The sequence below is a fragment of the Prunus avium genome, chromosome 4, assembly GCF_965620075.1.
Source record: "Prunus avium chromosome 4, drPruAviu1.hap1.1, whole genome shotgun sequence".
Taxonomy (NCBI): Eukaryota; Viridiplantae; Streptophyta; class Magnoliopsida; order Rosales; family Rosaceae; genus Prunus; species Prunus avium.
This window is the reverse complement of record NC_142287.1, coordinates 30,920,597-30,934,818: the sequence shown is the minus strand read 5'-3', so window position 1 is coordinate 30,934,818 and position 14,222 is coordinate 30,920,597. Positions and strand designations below refer to the sequence as shown.

Here is a 14,222-nt window from a genome sequence, read left to right as displayed (position 1 = left end):
AACCCATGTGTCGAAGCCAGCAACGGCTTCAAGGATGATACTTTTTTGGCCTTTTCTATTTCCGTAATCACCTTGCCAAGCAGTTGGGCAATTCTTCCATTGCCAGTGCATGCAGTCGATGCTGCCAACCATTCCTGGAAATCCTCGAGCTTCGGCTTTTTGTAGAAGCCGTTGTAGGTCCCTGGGCGTATGTCTACGTAGGTAGTCTCTAGTGTACAGAGTTTCAACCGCATCACAAAATCTTACCAAAGCCTCCAACGTAGTTGACTTCCCCATCCGGGCAACCTCATCCACCTGATCAGCAGATGCTCCATACGCCAACATTCGTATAACAGCAGTAAGCTTTTGCTCCGGAAGAAGTCCCAAAACCCTAGTAGCATCACACTTTTGAACAAAATATGCATCATGATTGCAAATATCATGCATGATTTTATTGAACACATGGGGTGCCACTCTAAATCTCCTTCGAAAATCAACATTAGAGTACAAAGAAGTTGAGATAAAATAATCTTCCAAAAGATTCTTACCCCGAGAATGCCTATGTCTGTCCACATTCTTTCGGCGGCCGACTTGTGAACCATGGTGGCGACCTTGGTTCTCTTCATCTTGCAAAGCCACTGCTATGACAACTTGTTCATCAACTTGTCTCTGCAACTCATTGATTTCATCTGCTCTACGGTTTCTCTCATTTCTTTCTCGCTCTTGCCTCTCCAAGCTTCTCCTAAAATCTTCCATTGAGAATGAATTGAGTATGAATTCTAAACTCTGAGAAATGAAAATATAGAAAGATGTGGTGTGAGAGGTAGCTGAGCCTCTGGTTTTATAGAATATTTTGGCAAGATAGAGATGCCACATGGCTTGATTTGATTGGATGAAAATCTTATCTGAAATTTGAAATTCATCCGAAATTTGAACCCAAATTTAGCTGAAATTTGAAATTTGAAATTCATCCGAAATTTGAACCCAAATTTATCTGAAATTTGAACCCAAATTTATTCGAAATTTGAAATTTGAACCCAAATTTTTATCTGAAATTTGAATTTTGAAATTCATCCGAAAATTGAACCCAAAAATCTTATCCCGAAATTTTATCCGATTATGAATAGTCATGACACGTAGGAACCCGGAAATCTTATCCGAAAATATTATCCAAATTAATTATTGAGGTAAAAAAATTTGTGAAAAAAACAAAAAAATGAATAGTAATTGCCCTTAGCCATGACAATGGGTGGAAACACAAAATTTACTATTTGCAAGGGCAACCACTATTCATGTGAATAGTGGCTGCCCTAGCCCCCCCTTGCCATGGCAAGGGGCAAATGGGTGGAGTTGAAGGCAAGGGCTACCACTATTCACGTGAATAGTGCCAGCCTTGCCTTAGTTGGTTCCACCCTTGGAAGGCTAGGGCAAGGGCAAGAAAAAAAAGAAGATTATGCAACAAAATATAAACAATTTAGAAAGTGAATAAAATTGTTATGTATTTATAGGGAAAATATCTATAATTTTTTAGTATTTTTTAAAAAAAAATTGAAATTTTTTTGGATGTTTTTTACTCACTGACGTCAGCATAACATCAGCGCTGACGTCAGTGCCTTCGGGCTGCAGCCCAGGCAAGATCTGCCTGTGGGCTTGCCCAGTTCGATGGGACCCACCTTTTGCCCGGGCCATTTTTCTTCCGCTGGAGCTGTCTTGGGCTGCCTTGGGGGCCCTTTTGCCCAATCTTGGGTAAAGGTTGGAGGTGCTCTTAATGATGATAGTATATATACCTGTTTGGACCTGGAAATTTTCACCCATGGTTATGGCCTTCTTCCTTTCTTAAAAGGCCCATTCCCCTTATTGCCCCGTGGGGGCTTGCAGCACTTCCATCCACCCAATAGACTCCAAAAACAATCTCCACAAAGGAAAAATTGCCATGGCAAGAAGTGAGTCCATGAAAATGGGCAAGCCCAAAAGCAAGATTTGCTTGGGCAAGTTGACGTCATCGACCAATTTTTTATTATGAAGAAAAGTTTACATCAGCGACCAAAAAAATTGAAAAAAAGGGGGAAAAATACCAAAAAATTTAGAATTTTTTTTCTATAAATACCTAGCCATGTTTTTCACTTCCCACACCAAAATTCATGCAAATTCTTCTCCTCATATCTCATGTGAATAATGGTTGCCCTTGGGTTGCTATGGCCAGTAGCAGAGCCACGTAGGGACTAAAGTGCTCCCATGCCCCTACTCAACTCTTTCTCTCTCATCCAAGCCATTTCACTCTTCTTTTCCTTCTTTCTTTGTGTGTAAATAATTTATTGCTGTGTGTATGAATTGAATTGAATATTGAAAGAGGATACAAGGGTTTTATATATACAACAACTATAACTTGATGTGTGAAAGCTGTAATTTAAAGCTTATTTCTTGATTTTTAATTTAGGCTATATTGGTCTTGGGGTCTAAAAATGATTCTCAAGAAGCTCTACGAGAACCTGTAGTGTTTATGCTCTCATTCTCTTTATTTTATATTTTGCAAGAGGGCCCCCTCTAACCTCAATTCCCGGTTCCGCAACTGGGCATGGCAATGGTTGAGAATGCATCAAAAAATTGTTATGGCAATTACTATTTATGTGAATAGTGTCTGCCCTTACTTGCCTTTGGCTTTTGCCATAGCCCAATGGATGAAAGTGCTCTAAGTTAGTGGTTAAGGCCCTCCCCTACTTCCCAAATGGCATGGTTCGAAACTTGGTATTGTGCAATCTTGAGGAACCAACGATGTACTCCCTCTTGCCCTTCCTACCTACTGACAAAAAAAATTGAAGTTTTGTGAACAGTGTGGTTAGGAAGAGAAAATGACTGGCCAATCTCATTATTAGAGTAAACATTGTTAAAGTGAAGAGGTATAAATAAGTTTTGTGTTAAAGTTAAATATATCCCAAATTTCACTAACCTTTATAGTGATGATGTAATCATGAACTAACCCTTTGTCCTTTTAGGTATTGGGAGGCTTTTGGTACTTCTTTTCAATTCAAAGAGAGATATCATGCTGGTACAAATACTGTGAAAACACCAAGGCATGTGGTGGCGCTACTTATTACTGCAGTGGCAGTACTTCACGAAATACCACATTCATAAATGAGTTATGCCCCACAAATCCACCAAATGCTACTGCATTAAATTTTGGAATATTTTTTGATGCCATTGGGTCCGGAATCACAAGATCGACGCATTTTACAACCAGGTTTCTTTATTGTCTATGGTGGGGCGTCCGAAATCTAAGGTTTGCATATATACATGTTAAGCTATTTGCAATTCATTAAGAAATAGGTAATGATAAGATGACCATATAAATATATCACATTTTAATACTATCTGACATGACAACTTAGGTTGGGCAACCGTTATGAGTTAGAATTTTTTTTTTTAAAAAAAAAATAAAAAGGGATGCCGACACGATGATTTATGTATTTTATCTACTTATTAGATATAAATATGGTCATAAATGGAAATGTTGTCTTTCCAATATTGGCACCATAAGCATCTACAATCATGCTCTCTATTTTTTAGTTTATCTGCTCTGTTGTTGCCGACAATCCTAAGGCCATTATACAACGCCATATCTGCATGGAGAAGCTGAAAAGTGTACGTTCCGTTTTCTTTCTTCTTCTGTGTTGTTGGTCGGAAGTATTGCACTGAGGGGTCATTTAAAAATATATAGGTCCTTGCAACTGAGAACTCTTTCTTATTCCTTATCAAAAACGGATACTAAAACTATTCTAATTCCTCTTTCTCTTGTGTTTACCAACACATGAGTGTTGGAAGTATTTCAAGGGTTCTAATTCTAAGTTGAAAGTCGGGTACCCTTAAAATTAGAAATGAGATCAACGAGGGGAGTAATTGAATTGATCCAATTAGGTTATGAGTCATAATTTCCATCATTCCTAGTAAGTAGACATCGCATAAAAAAATTGACATTTAATTAGCAACTGTTTAATTACAATCCTCTAACTATTTAATTCATTAATTTATAAAGAGCATCCACAATGGGCTTCCTAAACCACCTCCTTAGACAAATTTTAGGGATGATTTGAAGAAAAATACAACTCTAACCATGCTCCTTATCCACCTCCTAAAATAGGAAGACCTCTAGGAGCTCCTAAATCTGAGGAGAGAGAGAAAGGACTCCTAGTGGCACCTTATAATTTAATGTGCTAGCCTACAACCCAAACCACCAGATTGTAGCTCATGATTCAATACCTTCTGTCACGTGTCTGTTAGTTAGGGATGAGCTGGCTGTTAGTTTCTGTTAACTTAATTTGCTAGTTAGTTAGCTCAAATATAAGTCTTGAACTGTAAGTTCAATTATTCATTGAATGAGAAAATCAGTTTCACAATATTTCTCTTTCTCTCTCTTTCTCTCTCAATCCCTCTATTTCTCAAAGCTTGATTGAGCTCATCAATGGCTTCCATGAAGAAAGCTTTCATAATGTTGCTTTATTTTATGAGTATTTTAAACCTTTAATTAATACTCTTTTTTTTCTTTTTTTTTATTATAGAGATTGACCAATTAAAAAAGAGTTATAGCATTTATGAGTCCCTAAACTAGAGAGTATATTGAGTTAAAATTTTATAGAGAGCTCTTAAAATAGCTATTGTATGTTTTTAGCTAAATTTTAACTAAAAAATAGAAAGCATGATTGTAGATGCTACCTATTAAGTACCTAAATAGGAAGGAAAAAACCAAAAAAATGGAAGGCACCTAGAAACATACTACATATAACCAAAAAGAAAGGAAAAAAAAGGCACCAAATCATTCCACCTAAGTATGTCTATTTACCTAAACTATAATGAACCCAAACAACAACATACTTAAAAGAAAATAACCTACAAGGATACCGTTATCCTTGAAGGGGATGCCAAGGAACTGATCTTAAACGTGCAAACCAATAGAGAAATTCCTTCTGTCGACTTAGGCTGCTTGATTGAGGACATGAAGGCTTTTGTTTTCCAATTTAATGATGTAGGGACGCTCTCGATATCGTTATTGTTTAATCTTTCAAACGGAATTAATGAAAATTGAAACTTATACAAGTATTGGAATCTAATTTTCTGATATATATATATATATATATATATATAGGTAAACAAACTTCAAGATATGCACAATCACGAGCTATATAGGATCTGCAAGTATCTCAAGCCAAAGATCTTCCAGGATAACGCCCTGATTTTTGAAGCGGGACGGCCACTTGACTTGATGATCTATATTGTATCAGGCTATGTGCATGCCCACCCGCCAATTAGCGATCCTAGAGAGGCACCTTCCCAAATCGAAACTCTTGAGAAAGGTATGTTTGTTGGAGAACAACTTCTGGATTGGGCAACGAGAACCAAGACTTTTACTGACCAACCTCCTTCGGAAAGAACTTTCCGATGCCCCAAAAAAGTAGAAGCCTTTGTTCTCTCAGTTGGTGACTTGAAAACTTTGGTCTCCAAAGGCATCTTGCCCAATAATTCAGCAGGTGGAAGCTTTAGACAATCCTTAGCCGTACGTTGAAACTTGAAACAGTTGGCACTTTTTTTTCTTTCTTCTTTAATTTGATCATGTGGTTTCCACTTCCTTGCAACAAGATTGATCAGCTACTAAGTGTTTATTTTTGTCAACAGCTACTAAATTTTTGTTTGTTTGTTTTTCCCTTATCCTGGATTTGATATTACTATTTTCTTCATTTCATGCATTAACATTTTCATTTTCATTGTTTGGTTTCCTTTTTGTGCAGTCTTTACTTGTGGGCAATGTATTAAATATCGAGGGTTTTGGAAATATTAGTGATCCAAAAATCAGAAAATATCAATAAAATTTCGATATTGATAAAAAAAATTGGATAAAAACAAAGGATTTGTGAAAAAATATGAAATGTTTTAATGAAACTTTAGAACATGTTTATTTAGCCAATAATCTGTTATCTTGACCCAAAAACTTTTTAAAGGAAATGCATTTCATCATGATCTAAGTTGTATTGACAAACACAAAGACTTCAAAAATGAGTAGTCATTTATAGAACAAGAATATGCAAGTATAGATAAATGTATATATATATATTAAATAATAATAATAATAATATGCAAGTAATGAAAGGGGTTTGTTTATATATTATTATGTAGGTTAAGAATAACAAATGTGTAGTTTAAATAACAATAAAGAAATAAGAGGTATACGTATAAATTTACAACAACAAAAAAGTGTAGATTAAGTAATAAAAGGGGTTTATATTATATGGTAAAAACATTAACAATAAGTGTAAAATTTATAAAAATATATATGCTAATTTCTTTAAATCTAATGAGTCGTTATAAATGTATTACAGAGAAACATTGCGACAGCCCAGGTGGATATGAGCATCGAATGGTGCCCACAAGGGTGGTGGGCGGGTTCGAAACCATCCAAATATAATTTATTGCTACAGTATTCTTGAAATTAGTGAAATTTTACCCTGCTCTCGGAACCGGGCTCATCGTAGTCCCTTCCCCTTCATTCTCCCTCTATTGATATTTTGCGTCTCAGCTTAGGGACTAGTCAACCAATTAGCAAATAATCCTAGACCCACTAATACTAGTCAACAAATTAATCATAGACCTAATAATCATTAATCAACACAAGGACTCACAATAGATTTAGGAGGGTGTATTCAATTAAGATTTTAAAAGAGTTAAATGGAGTTATAAAGTTTATAGAGTTCGATATAGTTCAATTGATTTCTATAAACTCCACATAGAGTTTGATTGAATTCCTAGATTGATTTTAATGGTGTTTGTTAGAGTTTTATCATAGATTTTGAAAGAGTTGATTAGAGTTCTAAAATGTTTTTTTTTTTTCAGGCTGTTTATTGTTTTTCTAGATTTTCAAAAGAGAAAAGTACCTTTACAAAAAAAAAAAAACAGCAACCAAAAAAAAGAAGAAGGAAAAGTAGAAAAACCGTAGAAAAATTATGCACAGCAATAAATATAATGATGATGTACTGTTCATCGATATATGATGATGGCAACAATAACTATTCAAGAAACACCAACTATTCATATCATGATGTGCATCGAATACAGACTACTCCTCATATCCAAGGCACAACAACTATTCAAGCAACTGCAATTGCTTGGATATATGATGATGTATAGCAACATCAATTATTCAAGCACTGAATTGGATATCGTACATATATGAAAGCGTAGAAAAAAAGAAGAGATTTTTTACCTCCACTTGACAAGCACACACGTTCAAGGATTGGAAAGCGTAGAGCACATTCAAAGTTTCTAGGGTTGACATAAGATTTGTCAGGGCCTTTTGTATTTATACTTACCACTTTAATTTCTAACAAAATCGGACAACTCACTAATTCCTTCAAAATAAATTACTTTTTGAATACACCTAAATTTCGTTTGACTTTTAAAAAGTCATAATTGAATACACCTAGATTTGGATGTAATTTTTTAATGTCAATTGAAATCTAAATTGAATACACCCAAACTTTTACAAACTCTTTTAAAATCTGAATTGAATACACCCAAACTTTTAAACTCTTTTAAACTAACTCTTTTAAAATCTCAACTTGCACTCCTAAAAGAAATCTAAGGGGGGTGTATTCAATTAAGATTTTAAAAGAGTTAAATGGAGTTATAAAGTTTATAGAGTTCAATGTAGTTCAATTGATTTCTATCAACTCCACATAGAGTTTGATTGAATTCCTAGATTGATTTTGATGATGTTTGTTAGAGTTTTATCGCAGATTTTAAAAGAGTTGATTAGAGTTCTAAAATATTTTTTTTCTTTTTTTTGGGCTGTTTATCGTTTTTCTAGATTTTCAAAAGTGAAAAGTACCTTTACAAAAACATTTTGTAAAGAACTTCCAAATCAATACATCCAAAGAAAAAAAAAAGGCATCTAATTTGTTCAAATGTGCAACCAAATAAGGATTTATGTCTGCATGTTTATGAAAAATGCGCAAAAATAAAAACATAAAAGTAATTTCATGACAAAAAAAATGATAAGTAAACTATAATTCTAAATGCATAAAAACGAATAAGTATCTGCTTCATTGCTCATCTTTGACTCCCGTCATTCGTAGCATCTCTCCACATACATGCAATCTTTAATTAGTTCATAAGAAAATATATATATATGAAGATAATTTTTTTCCTTTTTGTTTTGACATGGACTAGATATATATAGATATTATACAAAAAAAAAAAAAAAGGATGACTATAGATCGATGAAGAAGGCTATGATGTACAGAAACCCAAAAAAAAAATTAACAGCAAATAAAAACATAATAATAATAATAACAGCAACCAAAAAAATAATAATAACAGCAACCCTAAACCCTATAATGATAACATAGAATTAAAAAATAATAATAAGAGCAACCAAAAATGTGTTGATGTTCAGCAATATGTACAGCAGCAAATATTTACAGCAACAAATGTGTTGATGTTGATCTATATATGGCAACAACAACAACCATTCAAGCAGCAGCTATTCATATTATGATGTACATCGATATATATGCTATTGTTCATCGAAATATGGTGATGTACAGCAACAACAAATATTCAAACACACGATGAAAGATCATACATATATAAATCCACTTGACAAGCACACACGTTCAAGGACTGGAAAGCGTAGAGCACGTTCAAAGTTTCTAGGGTTGACATAAGATTTGTCAGGGCCTTTTTTATATGTACTTACCACTTTAATTTCTAACGAAATCGGGCAACTTATTAATTCCTTCAAAATAAATTACTTTTTGAATACACCTAAATTTTGTTTGATTTTTAAAAAGTCATAATTGAATACACCTAGATTTCGATGTATTTTTTTATTATCAATTGAAATCTGAATTGAATACACCCAAATTTTTACAAACTCTTTTAAAATCTGAATTGAATACACCCAAACTTTTAAACTCTTTTGAACTCTTTTAAAATCTTAATTGGATACACCCCCCTAAGTGACAACCTAGGCACTTAGAATGATCCATCAATTTTTGGGAAAAAACTCATTAAGAACATCAAATCCATTTGCCAATGTGTCCACTCCCCAAGTGCATGTCTCCCAAAACAAGTAAAGTATAAAATGGAAATGCAAACTATTTCCTAGCTTATTGTTCGGGTTCCAAACATATTATTAAGATGGAAAGTAAACGATCATTCCATAGTTAGATTTGGACATTTCGGCCAAGAGTGACGGTGAACATCTTCCTTTTTATCTATTATGTGGCAAGGGTTTTCCTAATCTACATATTCAGTCAGAAAGTCAAGTCAAGTACAATACTGGAATAAATAACTAAGTTCTCAAATAAAACTATTGCAAGACTAAGATTTCTTATGTACGTACTAAATAAATAACTAAATTCTCATATAAAATTATTGTAAGACTAAGATTTCTTATGCACGTACTAAATAAATAACTAAGTTCTCATACAAAACTGTTGTCAACATTTATAGACCACTTTGTCAACCTATTGTATTAGTGGGTTCCACATCTATTAAAAAGATCATAAACAGGATGATTTATAAATGTTGGCTCTCCAATATAAGGGCTTTGCCTACTTCCTTTTACTTTAGTACAATTTTGTTTACGAATAGAGAAGATAGTATTGCATTTACCAATTTCTAAGAACAAGTTCATAACGCATCTTTCAAAGTAATTACAAACTTGAAGTTGTGGAAAGTGATTAATAAAAGTCAACCTTAGAGCTTATATTTTGTCTTCGAATCTCTCTTCCTCCAATATCGTTTGTATGAAAAAAACTAAAAAAGAATAAAAACTTGAAGTTGTGACAATCCTTAGCCGTTGAAACTTGAAACAGTTGACACTTCCTTTTTTGTTTTTGTTTTCCCTTAATCATGGATTAATATTTCTATTGTCTTCATTTTGACATTTTCATTTTCTATTTCCCTTTTTGTGAAATGAATTCTGTGTGGAACCGAGAAAAACAAGGCAAAGGCCAGATATTATAGAAGGCCCAAAGGAAATAAAGATAAGCAACCCCGATAAACAAACAAGCCCACAGAGGTAAAGCCCAAAAATCAAAGATACAGGACCGCAATTACTAAAAGCCCCCTAGTAATTGAGACGTTTTAAAACATTTTTTTACAATTCTTGCCATGTAGAAAAGCTTTTGGTTTGGTCGTCATCCCTAAACAACTCTTTTTCTTGACTTCCTATTGTCAAACAAAGTAGGGCAAATATTCAGTTATACAAAACATGGGGAATCAGCGCTGAGTAAGATGGGAAGGGTAGTGAGCGCGAGGCACGTACCGAGATTTTTCAACATAGAAGCAAAGAAGTTCAGGATTAAAGTAGATGAAGGGTCGTATGGAGGGTCTTTATTAATCACCGAGATGGTCAGGAAACGATTCTTCCACATCTCCCTTGAGCTAAGGTGTGTGGCATGGCTGATTAATGAGTTGCAGGTCCTCTCGGTCAGCAAAGAACAGGTAGTCTTCAGAATGTATAGAGGGGACTCGTACCAAGTGTGACTAGAGAGGAGTTATAATTCCAAGGGTACTCATATGAGATTAACAAAATGTGTGTACGGAGTCGTGAAGTCTGTAATTGTTCCTCAGGGCCTGCATAATATAGGGTGGATCCTTCTCAAAGAAAACCTTGAGGCGATACTGACAGGAAAAGAGAAGCAAAGCTTTGTATCAGACGATCGCGGTGGCTCAAGAGCATGCAGCAGTGCATCTAACAAGACCTACAAAGAGGCAGTTCAAACCAGTCAGGTAGCAGAGACCTCGAAAAAAAAGAACGATCTGCCGGATGATACCTCTAACTGGAGTTGGGTGGTGGTCTGCGAAAGACAAGTCGTTCATCAATCCTGGGACGACATTCGGGCCGCCCTAAGAGATTTATTAAAGAAAGACATTACTCTATTCCCATACCAAGCTAACCGAGCCTTCTTTACTTGTGACAGCAAGTTAGAGGCACTGAAAGTTAGTAGTATCGGTAGAGTGGCAGTCGAGAATCAAACTGACGTGTGGCTTTTCAGCTGGGAACAAGGTTTGAAAAATAACACACACAAAATCGTCAGCTACGGTGGTTGGATCGGAATCTCAGGGCTTCCCATGCATTGGTGGAGCAAGAAGTTCTTTGAGCGCATAGGAGAGGAATGCGGGGGCTTGATTGAAGTGGGGCACAGGACAGAAAAGTTCAAATACCTGTTCGAAGCAAAGATTAAAACTAGAAGTAATTCCTCTGGTTTTCTACCTGAAATTCTGAGAATATCTGAAGGCACTGAAACTTTCCACGTGAAGATTCGACCAATATCTTCAGCGGTTCGACCCACCGTATCAGATAAGGCTTTTCCCAACAAGAAAGACGTGCTGAACTCGCTGAAGCTTCCAGATCGGAATCCGCAGACCGCTCTCGACGGAGAATCACTGGTGAACTCGTCTCCCCCGGCGGTCGGAATTTCTCCCCAAGTGGCCCCATCTTGCGACAAAGTGAGTGAGTGGCAGAATATTGAGGATACCGAGCCAGAACACAGAAGCATAGAGGTTACATCATTGATATTCGGAGGCGTGCAGGGACAAAACGTGTTAAGTGACAGATCGCACATTCCTAGATATCCTCTGGGCTCAGAACCCGGTGGCCCCAGCAAGATTCCTACAGGCCAACACATGTCCCCACCCCCTAATCTCTTCGTGCTCAACACAGCGGTGCCCTCTAAAGCCCATAGCGAGACTGCCTATAGGCACGGGATGGATAAGGACACAATATTTCATCGGCAGTCGACCTCTGGGTACACTTCGACTAAGACAAAACAGCACCTCAAATTCCTATCTAAATTTGGGAGGGAGAATGGGGTAGGAGCTAGAGGTCGTAGATCCGATCTTCCCCACATCGACGCTCGTCTCTCCAACTCTGAGGGGCCAATGAAAGCTGATTTCCTCTTCTCAAAAGCGGAAGAGGTGATTGAAGATATCGGCGACGCTTCGTCGATCTGCCCGGACTCGATGGATTCAGCGGCTACGTTACCGTCGTCCGACTCGGAGTATGCCGACGACGCGTCCTCGATTGAGTTTAAACCCAAGCCTGTTGCATTCATAGGGGAAGAAGGGCTCTTTGAGGCTCTCTTCGCAGACCCAACAGATTCGAGAGCAACTGGAGATGAGGTCACTAAGGGACAAGCTTATGAGGCTGACGAAGAAGTTGAACCTGTGACTACGACTGATCCAAAAAACTCGCACTACACCAGGAAAAGAAGAATTCGTAGAGAGAAAGGGCGGCATGATCTTCAGCATAAAGTCCTACTGAACAAAATGGACATCTCTCTGATGCCCCTAAAGAAGAACTTAACCAAAAGAAGGCGAGGCAAAGCCGATCTGGGGAACAAGAACAAAGAAGAGAAAGAGACGTATACGAGGGATTACAATTCTCATTAATGAAGATCATCAGCTGGAATACAAGGGGATTGGGGAGTAGGAGGAAAAGACTGTTGGTGAAGGAACAACTACGAAGACTCAAACCTGACATTATCATTCTAATAGAAACAAAAATGGAACTGGTGGATAGACAACTAGTAGCGAGCGTGTGGGGATCCAGATTTAAGGAGTGGGTCTTCTCCCCTTCTGTGGGAAGGTCTGGAGGTATACTAATTATGTGGAATTCTCAAACAGTCACGGTAAGTGATTCCATGGTGGGAGAGTTTTCTGTGTCTATCAAGATTGTAGACTGGTGGTTGTCAGGGGTGTACGGCCCGTGCAAACAAAGGGAAAGGTATAGTTTCTGGGAAGAGCTGGCAGATTTGTTTGGCTATTGCGGCGATAGATGGTGTCTCGGAGGTGACTTTAACGTAGTTCGGTTCTTAGCGGAAAAGTCTAATGGCGGTAGAGCTACGAAAAGTATGCGTGAGTTCAATGAGTTTATTCAAGACACCAACCTGCGGGATCCCAACTTACTCAACGCTTCATTCACCTGGTCCAATCTCAGGGAGAACGCAGTGTGCTGCAGACTAGACCGTTTCCTAGTATCTGGGAATTGGGAAGAGCGTTTCCCTCACTACCGACACAAAGCTTTGCCGAGGACCACCTCTGACCACTGCCCCATCGAACTGGATACGGCTAGAGCCAAATGGGGTCCCTCGCCTTTCCGTTTCGAAAACATGTGGTTGAGTCACCCGGATTTCAAGACAAGAATAAAACAGTGGTGGAATGAGGAACAACACTCTGGTTGGGAAGGTTACAAATTCATGACAAGATTAAAATCCCTAAAAGGGAAACTGAAGTTATGGAACAAGGAGGTCTTTGGGGAGATTGAGATGGCTAAGCGGGAGGCTGAAGCTAGGTTGTTGGTTCTGGACCAGCTTGAAGGTTGCGAAGGCCTGAGCAACTCACTAAGGAATGAAAGAGAGAACCTTCTCACCAAGCTGGGAGACCTGGCTCAAAAGGAGGAAACGAGATGGAGGCAGAGAGGAAAAGTTGAGTGGGCTCGAGAGGGCGATGGGAACACATCGTATTTCCATAAAGTGGCAAGCGGATTCCAAAAAAGAAACCTTATAGAAATTCTAGAAGTAGAGGAGCTGGGAGCAATAGAAGATGAAGCAAGTATAGAAAGGGAAGTTGTAAAGTTCTTCAAACAGCTTTATAGCAGCAACAGAAACTCAGGCAGGAGAATTGATGGTCTAAACTGGAGCCCAATCAGTCATCAGGATGCAGTCTGGCTAGAAAGGCCTTTTGAAGTGGAGGAAGTCCGGCTAGCAGTCTTCAATTGTGGCAAGAACAAATCTCCGGGGCCGGATGGGTTCTCGATGTTTTTCTTCCAATCCTGCTGGGAGCTCATCAAAGAAGACCTCATGAGGGTTATGGCAGAATTTCACCATAGTGGAGTTGTCAATGGAATCACAAATGAAACCTTTATCTGTCTCATCCCTAAAAAGTCGAACTCCTCGAAAGTGACGGACTACAGACCGATCAGTCTTGTCACAAGCCTGTACAAAGTCATCTCCAAGGTTCTGGCGTCAAGATTAAAAGAAGTTCTAGACCAAACTATCTCTCAAGCACAGGGAGCATTCGTTCAGAAAAGGCAGATCCTAGATGCAGTCTTAGTTGCAAATGAAGTCGTAGAGGAAATCAGAAAAAAGAAAAAGAAAGGGCTGGTGTTTAAAATTGACTTTGAGAAAGCTTACGATCATGTCGAATGGACCTTCCTTGAGCATGTGATGGATATGAAAGGGTTTGGTTCA

The 14,222-nt window shown here is 37.5% G+C and overlaps 1 protein-coding gene across 1 annotated transcript in view; it reads left to right on the top strand.

Annotated features, from left to right (window-relative positions):
* Positions 1-14,222, top strand: part of LOC110768608 (cyclic nucleotide-gated ion channel 1-like) — a 31,566-nt gene that overhangs the window by 8,401 nt on the left and 8,943 nt on the right. The window contains exon 5 of the mRNA XM_088252568.1: positions 2,973-3,256. Within this exon, the coding sequence (XP_088108694.1) occupies positions 2,973-3,256 (284 nt within the window). The remainder of the gene's footprint in view (positions 1-2,972; positions 3,257-14,222) is intronic.